This window comes from Salminus brasiliensis, chromosome 24 (genome assembly GCF_030463535.1).
Source record: "Salminus brasiliensis chromosome 24, fSalBra1.hap2, whole genome shotgun sequence".
NCBI lineage: Eukaryota > Metazoa > Chordata > Actinopteri > Characiformes > Bryconidae > Salminus > Salminus brasiliensis.
Window position 1 is genome coordinate 7085834 of NC_132901.1, and position 20230 is coordinate 7106063.

The 20230-nt window shown below is 37.3% G+C and overlaps 1 protein-coding gene across 4 annotated transcripts in view; it reads right to left on the minus strand.

Moving 5' to 3' along the window:
* The window catches only part of LOC140546958 (multiple PDZ domain protein), a 49733-nt gene that overhangs the window by 2617 nt on the left and 26886 nt on the right, over window positions 1-20230 (minus strand). For 2 of the 4 annotated variants that reach the window (XM_072670438.1, XM_072670435.1), the window contains 24 exons: window positions 17957-18068; window positions 14526-14724; window positions 11534-11710; window positions 11013-11261; window positions 10686-10863; window positions 10050-10148; window positions 8649-8714; window positions 8479-8547; window positions 8132-8309; window positions 7784-7992; window positions 7204-7295; window positions 6926-6971; window positions 6653-6733; window positions 5938-6051; window positions 5380-5463; window positions 5059-5276; window positions 3546-3693; window positions 3353-3424; window positions 2246-2294; window positions 2104-2147; window positions 1853-1966; window positions 1554-1658; window positions 1309-1397; window positions 68-191 (listed from right to left, as the gene is read on the minus strand). In XM_072670438.1, coding sequence (XP_072526539.1) covers window positions 68-191; window positions 1309-1397; window positions 1554-1658; window positions 1853-1966; window positions 2104-2147; window positions 2246-2294; window positions 3353-3424; window positions 3546-3693; window positions 5059-5276; window positions 5380-5463; window positions 5938-6051; window positions 6653-6733; window positions 6926-6971; window positions 7204-7295; window positions 7784-7992; window positions 8132-8309; window positions 8479-8547; window positions 8649-8714; window positions 10050-10148; window positions 10686-10863; window positions 11013-11261; window positions 11534-11710; window positions 14526-14724; window positions 17957-18068 — 2916 coding nt within the window. Of the gene's footprint in view, window positions 1-67; window positions 192-1308; window positions 1398-1553; window positions 1659-1852; window positions 1967-2103; window positions 2148-2245; window positions 2295-3352; window positions 3425-3545; window positions 3694-5058; window positions 5277-5379; window positions 5464-5937; window positions 6052-6652; window positions 6734-6925; window positions 6972-7203; window positions 7296-7783; window positions 7993-8131; window positions 8310-8478; window positions 8548-8648; window positions 8715-10049; window positions 10149-10685; window positions 10864-11012; window positions 11262-11533; window positions 11711-14525; window positions 14725-17956; window positions 18069-20230 lie in introns of those variants that run through there. The other 2 variants (XM_072670436.1, XM_072670439.1) reach the window with 2 other exon arrangements.

The window sequence follows — 20230 nt, forward strand, 5'->3', positions numbered from 1 at the left end:
ACAAAATAGTGCACAGACTTGAATTCACTAAAAGCATAGTATGGCATACTATTCATTTGGATGTTACCTTGGGGAAGATGTTCTTGACATAAATGGATGAGTCACCATGGGAACTGGACAAACCTCCCACAATGCTGAAGCCTAGACCAGCAGAACCTTGCTTCAGAGAGATAGTCTGGTACTGAGGAGAACTGAAATACACACTCAGATTAGTTTCGATACAGAGTAGATGCAGATCATTTTCATTTTTAACTAAAAATGTCTTAGTGTGGATGTAGCCTTACTATAGTCCATTTGTAGCTGCACAATTTATAGCCCCTCCCTATTTATTAAAGCAAAGGGACCACTACAAATCACATATTTAGGACACATATTAGGACCTTCTCAGCACAGCAGTACTAAAGGCATACCAACCTGGTTGATGTTTTATTTCAGGCTACAGTTTGGTCTACAATTTGGTCTAGCAGTGTAACGGATCATATAAGTAATGGTTTGGATTGTGCTACGGTTTTGTGAGTGACAAATTGGATCATTTTTCAGATCAGCAAAAACAGAAATTAGGTAAACAAATTATGCCTTCTGCCTCTCCTGGCACAATGTTTACAAATTGCAAACTGTTGACTGAATATTTTTGATGCAATGACCTGGCTTGTAACCATTGTATTTTGGATTAGGGATAGTATTTGGATAGCAGTTTCAGTTTTCTCACTGCCGCTCTTGATGCAATCAAATTTAGCAGAAGGTCTTTCCTGGATAGTAGAGATATGCTTTCGATATGCTTCATTTCAGAAAAAACAATGAATAAGCAGGTGTGCCCATATTTTTGTCTATGTAGTGTAATGTCTGAAAGTATCTCAAGAAGTGTTCCATTTTCTTTATATTATTTTGCCCCAATCTACACACACAACCTGAATTGTGAACCTAAAAAACAATCCAGGGATAGTGGTGTTTTGCATCAATGACACTTGTTAGTTGGCAGACTGCTATTATACCCAGCAGAGTCGTGGGACTTGGTAGGGGTGATAAATTGTGCTCCAACAAATGGGCTACAGTCAATAATGGGCTACAGTCAGAGCACCTATATGGTCCCTAAAATGGATAGGTAATCATTACATACCTAACAAACTGCAACTTAAGTGTATATAGATACAACACTAATATTAAAATACCTACAGAGAACCCAGGTGCACAGAAAGAGTACTAAAAAGCACTAAAAACAATTTCTAGTACTGTGACTTGGGCATTCTCACTGTGTGAGTGAGCCTGACTTCAATGTGTAAAATGATTAAACAGTGTTGAACTGCACACCTCAGGTTAGTATGCATGGTGTAGTCCTCTGGAACACCAGGTGAAGACTGATCCCAAGAAGGTTGACTAGCAACACAACGTGGAATGACCTTAAATTGTACAACAGCAAAGTCAATATGAGGAATATGGCAAAAAGTTTTAAAGTTGCTGTAGAAACAGATATTTTAGGTACAATTACATGATTAGAATGATAATTAGTGAATAAGTATTATGTCACACTCTCACAGACACACACAAATGCACACCTGCAGTGTGACGGCCCCATTAGGCTTTCTCAGGAGGGTGTGTGCCTCAGTGTGTGAGAGGGCTTTAGCTGACCTGCCGTTGATGCTAATAATCTTATCACCAACCTGAGAGAGTACCCAAACGAAGAAAAAAAGTGATAGGACCAATGGAGACCAAGTTCTCCAGCACTCTAGCCAAAAAAGATTTGAGAGACTCTTAAAAATCATCTATCATTTTGTGATTCAGGAAGTGCTGATTGTGGACACAGACACAACAAGACTAAATATGATCGAAATGTGAAAAATGGCTTTAATTTTACCTCCAGTAGTCCACTGTAGGCAGCAGCTGAGTCTGGGTCTATGGCAGAGACGTAGAGGCCTGCTTCCTCCTTTAAACCTCCAACTGCACTCACATGCAGCCCCAGTAACGTACCCTGAGGAACAATTCCAGACATCGCAACATTAATAATAAAGAGCAGGCTTTTAGTCATTAGACTTGAACTAAAAATAAACTTCCTTTCAAAGCTGAACTGACTTTGATTTGACTGAAGTGCACAACAGAAAAACACACCTTCTCAAGTGTGACTGTTCTGGTGTCTATGTTACTTTCCACTGCTGGAAACACAGGTGAACGGTTGATTAAGTATTTATATGCATATTAATCACAGACAAACTTTGTTAACCATTGATTACTGATTATAATTTGAACTTACACTCATAATTGTCATGAGAAAAGAAAAGAGAGGAATCCACAACACCCACCTGGAAGAACAATTTTGGTAAACAAGTGTGAGAAGGAAAACCAATGGTCAAATAATCTACTCAGGCCTCAATTCAGAGCTTTACAAGTCTTTACAAAATGGTATGCTTGTATTGATTACATTATACTGTACCTTTAAGTATAGATACAGTCAAATGCAAAAGTTTGGACATCCCTGGTCAAATTAATATTTTGTTGATTTTCCAAGTAAAAATAAATGCACATCATCTACAGAGACATTTACAAACTTCTGCAAATTTATTGTAAACAAGCACATAATGCAAAATACTACTTAATTTAACATAGTGAAACAACTTAAAGGATTATGGTACATTTTATCTCCGATATGTTCAATGAAACATTGACATAGAAATGCTGTATTTAGAATTGTTTCCAGTAGATGATTTGCAAGTAATCAACTACTACTACAACTACTGTAATTTAAACAATGGTTCAAACTTTTACTAATGACCATTTAGATTGATATGACATTGAGGCCTCTACTTCTGAGATATTCTTGTCTTGTCTTGCATGCGCAGCTTGTTTAAGGTCTATTCACAAATATATTGAGGTATATATGATATTTAGGTTAGGGAACTATGAGGGCCATTCCAAAAGCTTTAGTTTAGGTCAGTGTGGATTCTGACCTTTTTAATCATTATTCTGTTGTAAAAACTAGCCTCTTTTCAATTTAAGCTTTTTCACAGATTGCATGGATTTTGCATCCAGGATTTACTGGGATTTTGCTGGGATTTATTCTGGGATTAATGTCAGTAATAAAATAAGGTTTTCTTTTTGTGAAAAGAACCCTAACAGGAAAAAAATGCTTAAGTCTCACTCAGCTTTCAAATAGACACAACCATTTTAAGAGAAGTAAATTAGATGAAGAGAAAATCATATTCAAAATAGATATTTCCTCTGGGGAGATAAAGACCTTAAAATAAAAGTTTAAATGAACCACTTCGTAGTCTGAACAACACTGTAGTCTGTTGTGTGTGTTTTCACCATATTGCATGTTCTAGTCAACTGTGTTGTCTTTCTTATTTATATTTTTTTTTACCTGGCACTCATATGAGTAGGTTGGAGCAGCTCTAAAACGTGCCACCTCCAGCACTACTGACCCACTGCAGCTCTGAAACACACACACACACACATTAGCCAACATGATCATACGTGATATAGGCTAATTATCTGCATATGTACCATATGTATAGTAAATTGTGTCACTTTTAATGCTGTTGAGAGAAAGACACCTGTAATAGTGTGTTGGCATAGTCCTGAGTTACAGCTCGGATGTCCTCTCCATTTACAGACAGAATCTGGTCCCCTAGCAACAGTCTTCCATCTAACTCTACCACCCCACAGTGCGTTATCTCAGAAACGAATATTCCTGTGTCATTTCTGAAACACATTACAAACACAAACAGATTACAGCAGACCATATTATCTGTCCCCTCCCTATTTTTTTCCACTACTCATTTAATCTCAGAATCAGAATCAGAATCAGAATCGGACTTTATTGGCCAAGTATGCTTACACATACAAGGAATTTGTTATTGGTTACAGTAGCTCACAGTGCACAATAACTGACATTACAGAAGTAACAAACACACCCATCCTACACACACACACACACACACACACACACACACACACAGTGACATGCACGCACAGACAAACCTGTAAACTTAACATGTGCAGAGTTGTATATTTAAAGTAAAGTGCTAAGTGCAGCAGTAAAGAACAGTGCAGACTGGATTAAATAGATATAGATATGGAGAACAGAGGAGTCACTGGTTGAGACGGTAGTACAGATTGTTCTGAGACACTATCAGATAAATAAAAATGCAGTACAGAGAATGAAGAGTGAGAGAACATCTGGATAGGATGCATGTATGTATCTCTACTTTTTATTCTATTCTTTACTCACAGATTGTTGCCATTCACGTTCAGCTATTTATTCTCATTTTTGTGTTTAATTTAATTCTTTTGTGTTGCTTCAGGACCTGCACCACTGTGCTGGTTCTCACATTGATCACTTTAGTATTTTAATGTCCGCTAAATAACCCTTAAATGTGATCAGTTTGTAAATCAGTTTGTGGACATATATTTTTTACATTCTTCAGTAACTTGCAAAAAAAATGTTTTTATTGTAAATAATCTCAGTGCATTCATGTTGGTTCATGTGTTAAAAGTGTAATGCACAGCTTTGTAATTTTCAAATTATGTAAAACACAAAATATTACAAAATACACATAAAAGGCTACTGGCTACTTTTTGCTTGCTAAATATAATTCTGCATACACTTTACACATTAAGGGCTTGTGACCATGCATATAGTCCAACTGGCTGACACATAATGTAACAGCAGCGAGACAAACCCTGTCAACATTTCCTCTTGTGCTCTTGTATGTGTTCCATGGGACCTAGCTAAGCAAGGCACACACTGCAGCTGGGAAACAGAGCCTACAGTGTTGGGTCTTTAGTGCTAGTTAACATTTTTACTGGGAATCTAAGCATTGGTAACCTTTGCACAGGCCACATTGATCACATTGATTCAATTATTGTTTTACATTAGCTACAGAGGCTGAGTTTACTTATTATGCCTTAGATAAAACATACATTAATTGTATTATTATATTTTTAGAAATAATAAACGCTGCAGGAGAATTAGCAAGAGCATAAATTAGCAAGAACTAATGACTTTCAAACAACTGGCCAATAATGTTCAGTATGTAATATATCCAGAAAGCCATGTAAGTGTACCTTTTACCCACAATGCTTATCCCCAGGTCCTGCCCTGGTCCTAACTGCAGCTCCACAGTGAAAAGATCCCACATGTCATCATGAGTGTATGTAGTCTGGTTGCGGAAGGTGTGTGAGGAAGGGTTTCTATACACACAGAGGCGCACATGTTGCGGACTCAAGCGCAGGACGCTCAGAGCCTCCTCGTGTGTGGCCAATCTCAGATCTATACCATTTACCTGGAGAATACAGTAGAGGGTGTGGAGCAAAGCAGCAAAAATTAGAAGATCAAAAAACATTGTGTAAGTAAAACAGTCATGTTACAGTTTGTGTGACCTATACCTCAAGAATTTGATCCCCAGCCATTAGTCTCCCATCCCTATAAGCAGCGCCACCTTCATTTACCTCATGAATCAGAATTGTTCCCTGATAGAGAGGTACAGACAAGCACATAGAAAGACGTTTAACAGTAAGTCTGTGAACATTTTCTATTCCACATTTGATTTTTTGCAATAACCCAGTACAATCTCTCTGTAAAGAGACTTTGATACTGAACTTAAGTTTAGACTTGACTTGTAGATGTTTAACTTTATTCATATAGATGTATAAAGTAACAAGTCTCTGAAATTATGCCTCCATGTTTGACGTGCACTGAAATGATGCTGGATGAAAATAAGTCTCCTGTTATTAAATACCAACCCTAGCTCCTCAAACTGTACTCCCCTACTACTAAAGCAACTGGACAATGCTTGTTGGCTTGCATTAGTGTGCATCAATATTAGCTTGCTAGTAGAAATAATATTATCCATATCGGTTCCTTCAGATAATTCAGGGGATTATATAGAGGTCTACAGGTATCTGTCACACCCCAAGTACAAATTCAGATTAGGCCATGCTCACCAGCAATGTGTTGCAGCCACCGACAATGCTAAGGCCCAGGCCAGAATGTCCTTTACAGATGTCAATGGTGTTAATGCAGCCAGGAATGATGGGGCATAGCAGGTGGTCAGAGTTCTGGGAGCACGATGAACAGCAAGAGGAGACAGGCAAAACAGTGCCAGAGTGACTGGTTAGAGAGCAACAGGGGGAGGGATTATGGTGTGCAGGGCTTTCTGTTTTGTTGTAAGATGTGGGTGGGGTGTGGCAGCTTGGAGGAACAGGACTGGCTGATGAGCTGCGAAAAGCAGGAGAAGGGCCACCCAAAGATTTCTAATTGGATAACGTGTTGAAAGGACAAAAATGATTGAGACTGCTCCTTTCAGAGGAATTAGCCTTTTGTTTATTCTCTAATATTGCCCTTCCTTCCACCTTAAAAGTGAAAGAGGGAAAGAAAGGAAAACAAAACAGAGAAAAACATCTAATTTAAATTGACAGTTTGGTGAAGAATGTAAGATCAAATCCAGGCTTTAATATGGCTGTCTCTGTTGGTTTTGTCTACATACATTACTTCATAATATTGTCCATTTGAATAGATAATAGTTTGGTACAGTGGCAGAAGTGCTAATTGGAGGCTACAAGCTTTCGTTACTTATAAGTTACATTAGCTTCGCAGCGCCAATGCAAACCTTATTTACATGCTGTGTATATGATGTTATGTCTGGCTGTTAGTGTTTACCTGGTTTAAGACATCATGCTTGCTTTCTTTGAACATACCAATATCCACAGCTGATGGTGATAAGATGGGACAGCTGTCTGTCTACAAAACCCAGATGAGGTTGATACAGTGATCAAATGAAGGCAAAAAAAAATTCAAATATTCAATTCAAGCACCTTTGTCTTTCATTATAATTTCAGTCACTAACAAGTTTGTTTTCATAATTTAAATGTTTTGAGGTTAATGTGAGTCTGAAGTGTTTGTGTTTTAACTGACTTTTTGTGGTAATGTTACCTCTATTACTGGTTCTGTAGCCATGTTTTTCAGTGCAGCTTCACTCCTAATAAATCAATCAAATGTTAGCAGAACAATTAGGAAAGAGTATGCATATATGGGCAGACAAGTGTACTGTGTATGGGCTCCCAAATCACTGTTTTTTAAAACATTAATAAAAGGGTTATACATACATTATATATACATTTAAACAAAAACAGGACTCAAATCACACATTTTAGTGGTTTTATTGGGAATTGGGCAGTTGTATGTATTATGTGTACATGTGAGGGCTTCACCTGGTCAGTACAATCTTAACCTTAGATGGAGCGCTGTTGATAATAGCAGCGGCATTCTGGTGACTACGACCGTATAATACTTGTCCATTAATCTGCAACAGACATACACACAAGAGGTCTGGGTGAAACCTGTATTAACATTTCTGTTTATGACATCCTAATATTTTCATTTTTCCATTCACACACCACAAATGTAATGTTGGGGGACATCTAGCTTCTCAAATATGACAAGTGAGCATATATTGTATTTTTATGTAGGTATTGTCTGCATTTTGTCTTTTGTTTAATCCCTTTGTGCCCATCAGCATTATTTAAAGTGCTTTTCAGTTCATTTTTTTAGTGTGCACTTTTTAGTTCAAATCATTATTTAGGCAAAACCTCCTCTTTATACTAAGAAAGTAGCTTCAATTAACATGAAGCTGAATGTAAGAAAATATAAAATATCAGTAATCAGTAGTTTTACTGGTAAACTTACCACAACTTAAAACATAATATGGAAATCAAACATTGCTTCAAAAGAAGGTTAATTCCTGTATCTATTACCAAGTCACAGTCATCTCAGAGGAGCTTTTGCTCTCACCTCTAGCAGCTCGTCACCCACATTGATTCGCCCATCAGCAGCAGCAGCCCCGCCTGGCTGAACCTCAGACACGTACACACTCATCCTCCCGCGGGCTGTGTTTCTGCTTCCTGTCACACACAGTCCCAGACCACAGCTGTGTGTGCTGCAGTCCAGCTCCACCATTTTCAGTTGTCCAGGCAGACTGCCATACCGCTGCAACATACGACCTACACATACACACAGTCCAAATAGCATATTAAAGGAATCATTTACACATTTTATTTTGGGATGCACAGATATGGAAATTATGTGCCGGTTGCCACCTTTGAAGTCTGCATTGACTGACACAGAAGCTCACATACGTACTCCAGTATGAAGCTTTTTCCTGTTTGTTGTGTTGTGTAATCTCTGGGGGCCCACTCAGCCTTTCTAAAGCGCTCTTAGTTGACATTCCATCCGTTACCGCAACCATAGGGCCTGCGGGCAGCCTTAGGGGAGGCGGGATGGGATGGGGAGGTTTCTTTAACAACTTGTTACCTGTAAGCTAGCACAAAATAACAATATATATTTATCATTACTGTCACAAAACCACTGAAATTCAGTTAGTGGAAGTACAAGACAGGTGTTCCTAATAAACTCTATGGTGAGTGTATATATACTAGGGCTAGAACAACCAAGAGGAGCTATAGAAATACACACAATGTATAGCAAACCTTAAATGGGATGGGGGTAAAAGGGTTGGCTTGGGAGAGGCGTATGAATAGACTTGGATTCTCACATGTCTACAGGGGTAAAGAAAAACAAAGCATGCTAACTTAACTGCACATGATTTTACTGTACACATACACAGACAAACACATTACAAATGAGAGCATTTACACACCAAGTCATTTTGGTGGCTGGTTTGTAATAGATCTTGTTCTTCGCTCTTGGTGACAATGTCTGAAACCTGTGTTAAATAAAAAACAATTACAACATTTTCTGGTTGTGTGGGTGTGTGTGTGTGGGGTGTGTGCACGGATGTTTGTTTAAAAAATGATGAGAGAGCAAGATAATTCTGTAGAACACCTTTCAATGCAGTTTTTAAAAAGCTGTTTATATCTAAGCACAGATATATGTTAATTAGAGATGTATCAATCCTTCTTACATCTAACTGTATTGTTTTAAATTTGTTTACCAGCTTATTGTTTATTGTACCAATGTTTCTTGACCAGCAGGTAAGCTTGTGGCTATTGTGTTAGTTTGGGGATGACGAAAGGAAATAAAGAGATAAGGACACTAAAAGCACTTTTGTTTCAAATAATGCACATTTTAGTGGTGGAACAATATGATGCAAAATCTGATACAATATGATGGTGTCTGGATACAATACATTTTTCGATATAACAATATTTTGTACGGTAAAATGTTCTGAAGTGTTCTATAATACACAGACTAGTTTGTCTAAGATAAAAGGTCCCCAGTAAAACATCAATCCCTGTCACTCCTACCTCTAACCCCCAAAACAAAACTCATTTTTAATTGATTTATTAAAGCTCAGTCATTTGAGCATGGGTGCATAAGCATGACATAATCACACCCTTTGGAGCCTTTCCCAGTCACAAACACAAATCGCACTTCTAATTTGTAATTACTAAAAAAGACGATAAGTGTGCTTTCACATACTCTTCACATTCTTCTTGGTATCACAGTATCATCTGGCCAGAGCATGCATCAAACCCCTGTGTTCAGGGGTCAAGATAGTGTTAGCATTTGACCCTCATGTGTGGTGTTATTTGCTACAAAAGTTTTTTAAAACCTACCTTGACATTTACCAAAAACTACCTAAAGCAAGACATACTGAAACTTCGGAATGGCCCTTACAGTTTCCAGACCTAAATATCAAATAAGCTGTGCAGCAAAATGATCCAGGAATATCTCAGAACTACATGACTTCTGCAAAGAAACATTTGCAGAGAAACATTTGCACAGGCCAAATTAATTCTTTAAAATGTTTATGTTCTGAATAAGTGTAAATTAGGATTTGCCAAAATACTGTGTTTTGTATTGGATTAGCTACAAAGGCTGTGTTTACTACTTGTCAATAAAAATAATGACAAAACAAATGTATACTATTAGGCATAATTTAGCCACTCTTTACTTCTGTTCTATCAAAAAATAAAATCAAAAGGAGGCACTGCTTTAGAATATATATATAAAAAAAATTCTAAAGTTTGCAAATAGTTACACCACTAATATTAATACAAACATTATTTCAGTGGATAATAATATATGGGTGTGTTACCTGAGGATTCTGCACTAGTAGTTCCACTTTGTCCCCTGCCCGGCGAATAGCCTCCACTGCTTCTTCATGAGTGAAATCACTCACATCCATGTCACCAACCTAACACACAATCAAACAAGCTTCAGTATCAGCCTCTTTACCTGATCAGGAGGCAATGAGGCAGCTAGAGGATACACCATTAGCATTAACTAAAAGTAGGGACATCCTATGTGGATAAAAGAGTAGCAAGAACTATAGAGCTATAGTTCACTGAAAAACCCTACAAATGTAGTCTGCATATTTAGTTGTAATATGAGCTTATAACCACCAATAGTATAGTGTATTACAGTAGTAACCCGAATTTTGTTTATACTTTTATTATTTCAAATGTATTAAATTTATTTATCCACTTTCCCCCCCCATTTAGTTCTTTCAAATGCCCACCCACTAGTTAGGACTTGGTTAGTGCTGGCAGGGTAAAGTATGTCACATTAAGTCAACCACAGTATCTTTTCAAACTGCCACTGTGCTGATCAGAACCGCCGGCTATGTTACATCAGCTACTTACAGCAGAAGGTAAGCTACTTAAAGTGCATAAGCAGGTACAATGCAACATGGGACCACAAGATGGAGACAGTATACTTAGTAAAAGTGCACCTGTACGATTCTGTCTCCAGGTTTAAGTGTACTTTCACGTGCTGCAGGACTGTCCTCCGCAATGTTTTTGATGAAGATGCCCCGCCTCATTTCTCCGTTGCTTAGACGACGCCCCATGCCACGTCCACCAATAACACTAATGCCAAGACTTTCCCCATTCTTCCTAATTACTGTCACTCTAAAAAAACAGACAAATATGCTAAATAACATAAATGTAAATCTAACCAATTTCCCAAATGACATTAGTTCATGGGATTAGAAAATAGGGAATGTGTTAAACCAGGTTAAATCAACACTAAACACTGCCTGGTTTAATGTATATCTTACCTTCGGGGTTGACTCCATGAATTGTGATCATTTCTCTGCTGTGCCTCATTCTCTTTGTCTCTTTCCTTCTCTGATTCTCTCTGTCCGTTTGCTTGTTGAGAACCAACTACATCTTTCGAGACACTTTCTTCTCCCTCCTTTTTGTCGGTATCATACTTCTGTCCCCACAGTGACACTCCTTTTCTCTCTCTCCAAGATTTTCCATTCACTCTCCCTGCATCCACTTCCGTTTGTTCAGACATACATTCACTAAAACAAGCAGATTGCTCATTAATGTACAACTGCAAACACACATGTAAAATGTGTTCATTTTAAAATAAATCAAATCAAATAAATCAAATGTGTGTTATTTTTAACTGTAAACTGACCAAAGTTGGATTGTTTACACCACATATTTTACAATAGGATATAAATCATCCTGTCACATTTGTACATTCAAGAACATTTCCAAAAATGTTATTAAATTTAAGTGCATCTTGGTGAATCTGAGATGCACTGCAAGGATTTTAACTCATGCTTACAAGTTCTTAAAAGTTGTGTGCTGCTGCTGCTGGACTGCCTGGGCAATGTAGACCGGATCCTTCTTGAGCTCCTGCTTTGATTGAATGACAGTATCTCGATCTACAACAATCTCCTGTTTTGATTGGATGACGGTGGCTCGATGCATATCAAAAAAAGCCGCAGGTACATATGTTACACTGTCAGTGACAAACAAGAGGTATGAAGTTGGATTAAAAAAACGATACACAAGACAAATTATATGGAAACAATTTTAAACTAATGTATGGCCAGATTGCCAGGTCTAGCAAAAATATGAAGCCCAAAATGTACTTAAAACCCATCCTACAGAAGCTGAAACTAACACAAAATGTGTGTAAAAAACATACTAAATCGTTTTTTATCTATATAAAATAATTATTTGATTTGCATTACTCATGAATACCCATATTGTCCTTGTAAAACATTATTTTAATTCTTTTAATAGTTTAGGCGCACTCTTTTCTTCTTTTCATCACTATTCTGCACATTTATCTCCTAAATATCAGGATCAAACTGTCCTGCATTCAGGACAGTTTTTTTTTTTTTTTTTTTTTTTTTGCTATTTTCTGTCTGCAACACTTTTGCATATGAGATGGATCTCTTTTGAACTATTTTATTACCAGCTAATGATTTTCATTATGGACTAATCTGGTTTTGTTTTTAAATAAATATGTGGGACTCTCTGTTTGGTTGAACTCCCCCCCCCCCCCCCCCCCATACAGATATCAAGCAAATGTACATAGTTTAATAAACATCAACTGTCATAACACAGTTTATCTGACAATGGTATATCACTGTAATCCTAATCCTGAGTCAGCTCATAAAGGGTTGATAATTATCTTATGAGTTGAGTCAGATGTGTTTGATTAGAGATAGCATTAAATTTAGCATTTTTCCCTAAAGCCCTTTTATGTGTGCATGGTTCTCATCTCAAAAGCAGTTACATTTGCAGACGGCCCTTTCCAACCTCCCAACAGAACAGTGTAAACAGTGACATTCACTGACATCACTGATGGCAGCATTCAGTGTGTAAATGTATTTGCTAGTTCGGACCATACCATCAGCATGTTTTGGGAGGAGACTGCAAGAGGGGAGAGAGAACTCTTGGGCTGGGGTTCAAGTGGTTTTGCTTGTGGTGGGAAGACAGTCCCCCCTCTTATAAGCTGAGCCAGGAATGAGACAAAGGTTAAAAGGAGGGTTTTACATACTGTCATATGCATAGGTGGAGATGGTATTTATAGGATGCTATATTGGGAGGGGCTTCAGAGATGTTCCTTCACCAAAATTGAAGTTATTTCATGACATCACATAGCCTCAGAATATAACATATATGCATTGTACACAGAGGTTGCCAACTTCAATCAATCACTACAGTCCTCCAAACGTAACGCTTCAGATTGGCTCAAGAACAGTGCATAGAGAGCTTCATGGAATGGGTTTCCATGGCCGAGAGGCTGCATAAAAGTCTTACATCACCAATTGCAGTGCAAAGTGTTGGATGCAGTGGTGTAAAGCACGCCGCCACTGGACTCTAAAGCAGTGGAGATGTGTTCTCTGGAGTGATGAATCATGCTTCTCCATCTGGCAATCCGATGAACGGGTCTAGGTTTGGTGGTTGTCACGAGAACGGTACTTGTCTGACTGCATTGTGCCAAGTGTAAATTTTGTGGTGTGGGGTTGTTTTTCAGGAGTTGGGTTCAGCCCCTTGTGAAAGAGTTCCAGTAAAAGGAACTCTTAATGCTTCAGCAGTTTCATGCTCCCAACTTTGCGGGAACAGTTTGGGGATGGCCCCTCCTGTTGCAACATGACTGTGCACTAGTGCACAAAGCAAGGTCCATAAAGACATGGATGAGTTTGGTGAAGAAGAACTTGACTGGCCCCAACCTGATAGAACACCTTTGGGATTAATTAGAGCGGAGACTGCGAGCCAGGCCTATTCAGTGTCTGACCTCACAAATGTGCTTCCGGAAGAATGGTCAAAAATTCCCATAAACGCACTCCTAGTCCTTCTAGAAAGCCTTCCCAGAAGAGTTGAAGCTGTTATAGTTGCAAAGCATGGCAAGACATCATATTAAACCTTATAGATTTAGAATGGGATGTCACTCAAGTTCATAAACGTGCGAAGGCAGGTGAGCGAATACTTTTGGCAATATAGTGTACCTTTGGTCATTTCAGCCAAAAAGCTTTATATTTGTCATATTTGTCCAGGTGTTGCTGCAGAGTAGATCAGTGCACCACCACTACAAAGTCTGGTAGGTTTCTGATTTACCTTCAAAGCAATCCTATAAGCAGTTCCCCCTGAAAGTTTTTTTTTGGTCTTTCAGACTTTACTTCAACCGCCATCGTTCTAAGTACAAATTAAATCATGTAAAGTGCCTTTTGGGGATACAAGGTTACAAACCTACATGATGGTTTTGTAGCTTGGTTTTTGTATATAGCCTGGAGGGTGAATTGTACTTTTTGCAACAGTTTATGATATGGGCCCTTTAAAATATACATAATATGATGTCCCCATGAGTGTAAGCATGTACTTTAGGTCAAGCCAGATGACCGCCTGTTGCATAGCAATAACCAGTGCACTTGATGGTTGTGTGTGTGTCTGGTCAGATAAGGGCATGTTCCTATAACCTAGCAATTTCAAGGTTAGAACTGCATGTTTGTTTGCATGCTTATTATTTTAGGTCCTCACAGTTACAATGACAGTACTATAACTTAAGTGTATGTGTGTGCATATATGTATGTATGTGTGTTTGAGAGAGAGAGAGAATGACTGCCACTATGTATTTTTAGTGAGTATATGGGAACTCTCTAAATCTAAAAGAGCTTTTTTTTTTTCCTTTAAAGAGTGCTTTAAAGGTAGGATTGAAATTAGATGTACATACAGTACCAGATATCTGTAGTAATACACAAGTTGCTAAAAATATCCTTCTAAGACTTACACACTATCATGTGTTTGTGCATGTGTGTATGTACCTGAGGTCTGGTCCAAAAAGGGAATGTCTTCTCAGCATGGCTCGAGCCTGTGCGTTGGTGAGATTGGTGGTAGGTTCTCCGTTGATGGCTACAATTGTGTCTCCTATTGCCAACCTGCCGTCATTACTGACAGCAGCTCCATTAAGCACTGAGCGGATGATTATACCTGAACCATCCTTTATAGCACTCACTGTCATACCTATGCACATTCACACACACACACACACACACACACACACACACACACACACACACACACACGGTAAAGCCTGTTACATGTGATGGTTATATAGCCAATTTGTGTGTGGCACACTGTTGACCACAATCTATGACTATATTAACATCAAAACAAACAAATTTACAATATACACCTAACTGTTATTAATTAGAAAAATGTACCTAATTAACTATAACTATTGCATATTTACACCAGACCTTAGCAAAGCCTTACCCAATCTTACATTGACTACCTTAATCAATCTTACACTAACTACCTTATCAATCTAGTTGGTATCAATCAAATATCTTACCTAGCCTCATACCAATTATCTTATTTAATCTTACACCAACCATCTTACTCATTTTTACACTACCTTACTACCCCACTACTACGTTGTCTTATACCAACTCTCTTAACCAGTCTTATACCCACCTTCTTACCAAGATCTTACCAATCATACAATATCTTAATTATTTGACTTAAAGCATTTATTTTATCAAGTGTTTTTGCTTGTAAAAACATAATATATAACATGTCTTCATGATACATTAAATATTTTCACTGTAAACAGTAAAAAGTGAATGAAACAGGGGAAACGTAAAATATTAATTCCTTTTTTGAAAATGAGTAGTTGATATTTTATGAGATAATTTGAAGAACAAGGTTAGTTTCAGATTTCTCCTGGATGCCCAGCCGACCCCTATATTAATTCAATTCCATGTCCATCACAGTTGATTTAACATATTTCATTACAGATGACCTAAACAAGGTACTGGATTATACCAATAGTAATGGGCTTCCTCGAGGAGAAATTATATTTTAAATTAGATTTATATTGTATTACATATGTCACAAACATAAATACATACATATATCTGTATATAATTATGCATGTATAAATATAAGATAAGAAACTTTTTCATTCTAACTATGAATTAAAAATTATATAAATTAAATGGACATGACAGGATGAAAGCATACACAACTATTACAGACACATGCAAAAGCAAGAAACAATCACAGGAAAGCCACACTATGGTCGTACAGAATTTGAAAATCATTAACCTATTGATGAAATAGCTGAAATCTTTTATTACCATCACCAATATCAACAAATGTTTATTTAATGTTTATTTTTTTATTTGATATGCAAATTACAATACAATCATAGTGCATGAAATGCAATGGTGTGACACAACAGAAACAGACACAGACAAAGACATCACAGGACAATGTTGAAAAGACAGAGTAGAAGAATAGAATATGTAACACAAAGGTTTGTTAATGTGACTACCCTAACTCATTTAGGAAAAAATACAAAGTATGGGAATAATATTTGAATTAGTCGATTCTTGTATAAATTTATTGTTATCTGGATTTATCATTATTTTTAATGATGAAGTAATTAATTAAAACAGTTGAAGATTAATTAATTAAATAAATGCTCAATGTCAACACTTATTTCAAACCTAGTTAATATTTTTTTATTTCTTGAAATTCGAAAAGACTGTCTTGATGTAACTATACTTCACAGGTCTGATGTTGACGGTTTTTGTAGATCACGAGATGTAAGTCAACTTGTATTATGTATGTCATTACCTAATGAACAGCATCTTTGTGGAAACATTTTTACTTTATGACAAGTGTGTATAACAATATACAGTCATATGCCATGACAGTGAACAATGTTGTACATTTAATAACTACAAGAATAATTCACATATATTTCTCCCCAAGAATGTAGGTAAACTAATATAAAGACATGCATATCAAGCTACATGTTGGTATAGAAAGATGAAAAATATCTGATTTGTTCATGTCATGAAGACTAACAATGAATAATTTTGAAAAATGCCTTAAAATAATTTAAAGCGGCTTTGTGGACTATTTTAAGCAAGCCCATTCTTAGGGATCCGGGGACACTTAAATAATTTTGCAGTGAAATCCTGCAGCATATTTTAAAAGGTGAAGCAAAATCTTCCTGCTTACCTCCTACCATTATGTCAAAACAGCTCATACACGTGGACAAAATATTTGGTACCACTCGGTTAATGAAAGAAAAACCCACAATGGTCACAGAAATAACTTGAATCTGACAAAAGTAATAATAAATACAAATTCTATGAAAATGAACAAATGAAAATCTGACATTGATTTTGAACCATGCTTTAACAGAACTATTAAAAAAAATAAACCCATAGAGCCAGTCTGGCTTTTTATGATTTGTTTTCAACAATAGTGTCCTCCTTGGTCATTTCCCATGAAGTCCACTTTGGCTCAAACAACGATGGATGGTGCGATCTGACACTGATGTTCCTTGAGCTTGAAGTTCACCTTTAATCTCTTTAGAAGTTTTTCTGGGCTCTTTTGTTACCATTCGTATTATCCGTCTCTTTGATTTGTCATCAATTTTCCTCCTGCAGCCACGTCCAGAGAAGCTGGCTACTGTCCCATGGATCTCAAATTTCTGAATAATATGTGCAATTGTAGTCACAGGAACATCAATCTGCTTGAAGATGGTCTTATAACCTTTACCTTTAATATGCTTGTCTATGATTTTCTTTCTAATCTCCTGAGACAACTCTCTCCTTCGCTTCCTCTGGTCCATGTTGAGTATGGTGCACACCATGTCACCAAACAGCACAGTGACTACCTGTAGACCTATATATAGGCCCACTGACTGGATTGTAGACACCTGTGATGCTAATAAGTGGACACACCTTGATTTAACATGTCCCTTTGGTCACATTATTTTCAGGGGTACCATCATTTTTGTCCAGGCCTGTTTAATGAGTTTCCTCTTTAAAATAATTCTGTTGAAGCATGGTTCAAAATCAATGTTGGATTTTTTATTTGTTTATTTTCATAGAATTTTTATTTATTATTACTTTTACCAGATTCAAGTTATTTCTGTGACCATTGTGGGTTTTTCTTTCATTAACTGAGGGGCACCAACAATTTTGTCCATGTGTGTATTTTAACAGTTTCAGATTTGATCCTTGATACGTTATGTTGCATACAAAATGATGAGATACTCTTCCCTACCCCAATACACACCCTGACACATACTTTACACTTACACTTTTAAACAGATACACAAAAATATAGACAGATATTTACAGGTCTCTCAGATAGTCCACCCCATTGAGCACAGCCCTGCCGAGAATATACACACAGAAGCACAGGCACACTGCGAGCACTGTGAACGTACCCAAGCTGGCGTTGCCCCGGCTCACAGTGATGGTCTTCTCAAGGCCGCTAACTTGATTAGACCTCACTTTAGTTCCTGCCTCCATTCTACTGTTGTGCAATACAGAGTTTTCCTGCAAAAACAATTTCAGCATAGAAATCAGTCACTCTGGCATTTTGTGAAAGAGTTGGGTCTGTATAAAAGCATTTTTTTTATGTTGGGGCTGAATAAAATGCAGAATGTTCAAAGAAATAAAACTAACACTGGCAAATAATATTTTGAATAAATCAAGAAATCAAACTATTTATGAAGTATGAATAATTTGCATTACCCATTTTTTCTCTGGCCGAAAGGTACATTAACGCAGTCACGCTTTTATACTTTCATTATTTGTTGTTCTTTCTTGAAAAGATTTAAAATCAAGCAATCAGTATGTAATTGACGTAAAGACTTTCAGATTTAATTCAAGGAAATTGACAAATTAGCTAGACAGATTAACTAACAGTCTAGAAAAAAGCCAAAAGTACGACCAAGCTGGAGGTATTCCACTCTGCCTGGAAGGACACCTTTATTGAGTACTAAAGGACACTCAATAAAGCTTAGCATATATGGCATTGATGGCCTAGAATACTTTTTAGTGTGATTTCCATGCAATATGACAGTAGAAGACCCACCAGAGTGCCTCTGTTAACAGCACAACACCTGACCCAGCACCTCACCTGGGTTCATGAGTTTGCTAACTGGACCCTAGAGGAATGGCAACATGTATTGTGGTTGATTAAACACGGTTCAAATTATTTTGATGTTATGGTTTCTGTGTGGCACACACAAAAAGCCATGGTCCCCACTTGTCAATAAGGCACTGTGCAGGTGGTTCCAAGCTGGTGTAAGGTGTATTCTTATGGCATAGGTTGGGTCCACTTAAAGACAGCACTGACCAAAGCCTGCTATGTTTCACTGCTTGAAAACCCTTTGCAACCCTTTAAAGCCTTTATGTACCCCCACAATGATGAGTATATAGCAGCAAGATGATGCAATGTGCAATCAGGCCAAATTTGTACAGAATAGGGTCGAGGAGCATTCTGGAGAGTTCTGCAAAATGGTGTGGCATGCCAGGTCATCCGACATAAGCCCAATTGAGCATTTATGAGTTGTGTGGAGTGTATGAGTGGTGGAGAGGACTATTAACACCTAAATTCCTGCACCTACAAATACCATGGAGTTGTGGGTGGCTATCCAGACGACATGGGTCAAAATCCATCCAGACCTCTAACATCCACTTGTGGAATTGATACTAAATTGATACACTTTGCCGGGCTAGAGGGGGTCCTACACAATATTATTTCCTGTCCCACAACTTTTAACATGTCAGTGTAAATTGGACCTTGTTGCCGCCCCAAATTTGAACCAGCTCCGCCCTCAAAAAAAAGTGCACCAAATTTTTGCCTTTCTCCCATGAAATATGTAGTTCGAAGACAAAGAACTTCAAATAACTGAAAGCATAATAATGCAATGACATTCATGACGTTCATGATGAGTCTATATAAACTGTATATAATCAGGAGCTGTACAATAACAATAATGATAATTATGTGTGTGGCATTAAGTATATAAATCCAGGCCATAGCTCATTTTGTTCTGGTCTGTTCCTGCAAGCTAAATGTAACATCAATTGTTGTAGACTGCCCTGCACAGCAGAAAGGATATATTTATATCTGGAGTCCCACATCATTTCTTATTGAATGTTACTCTCTAACTCACAGTGTTTAGTAAATCTAAACCCGTAAGTGCATAAATAAGAGATGATGTCACACATATCTTGTGAACAAATATCTCGCCAATTAAACCCTTGAGTCTACAGTGACTGCGGTGAAGTAGGTCAGTGGAAAAAAAAACACTTTCTCTTCGGCTTACTGACCAGATGTAAACAATACTTAAATGTGCAATTATAGTTCCAAAACTACAATAACTTGGAAAATTTATGGATATTTACTTTAAATATTTTGCATTTACTTTAAAATACTGGATGCTCCAGTGCTTTTAAAATATTCCATGCTTGGAAAGCCACAAATATTTAGCAATTGCAAAACTCTAATTTTTTGTATCTCATTAATGGTAACATCAAAGAAAAAAATAGACTTAAGAGGTAGAGTCAAATGTATTTTAATGTAATACGGGTTTATTCCAGATAAATTTGCTTTGTTTCAATTGGCCTGTTAGTTGTGAAGTGTTTCAAACTGTGTTAAAACATTAACATTTCCAATGCAAGCTAAAGCAACTGCAAAAAGAAAAGAA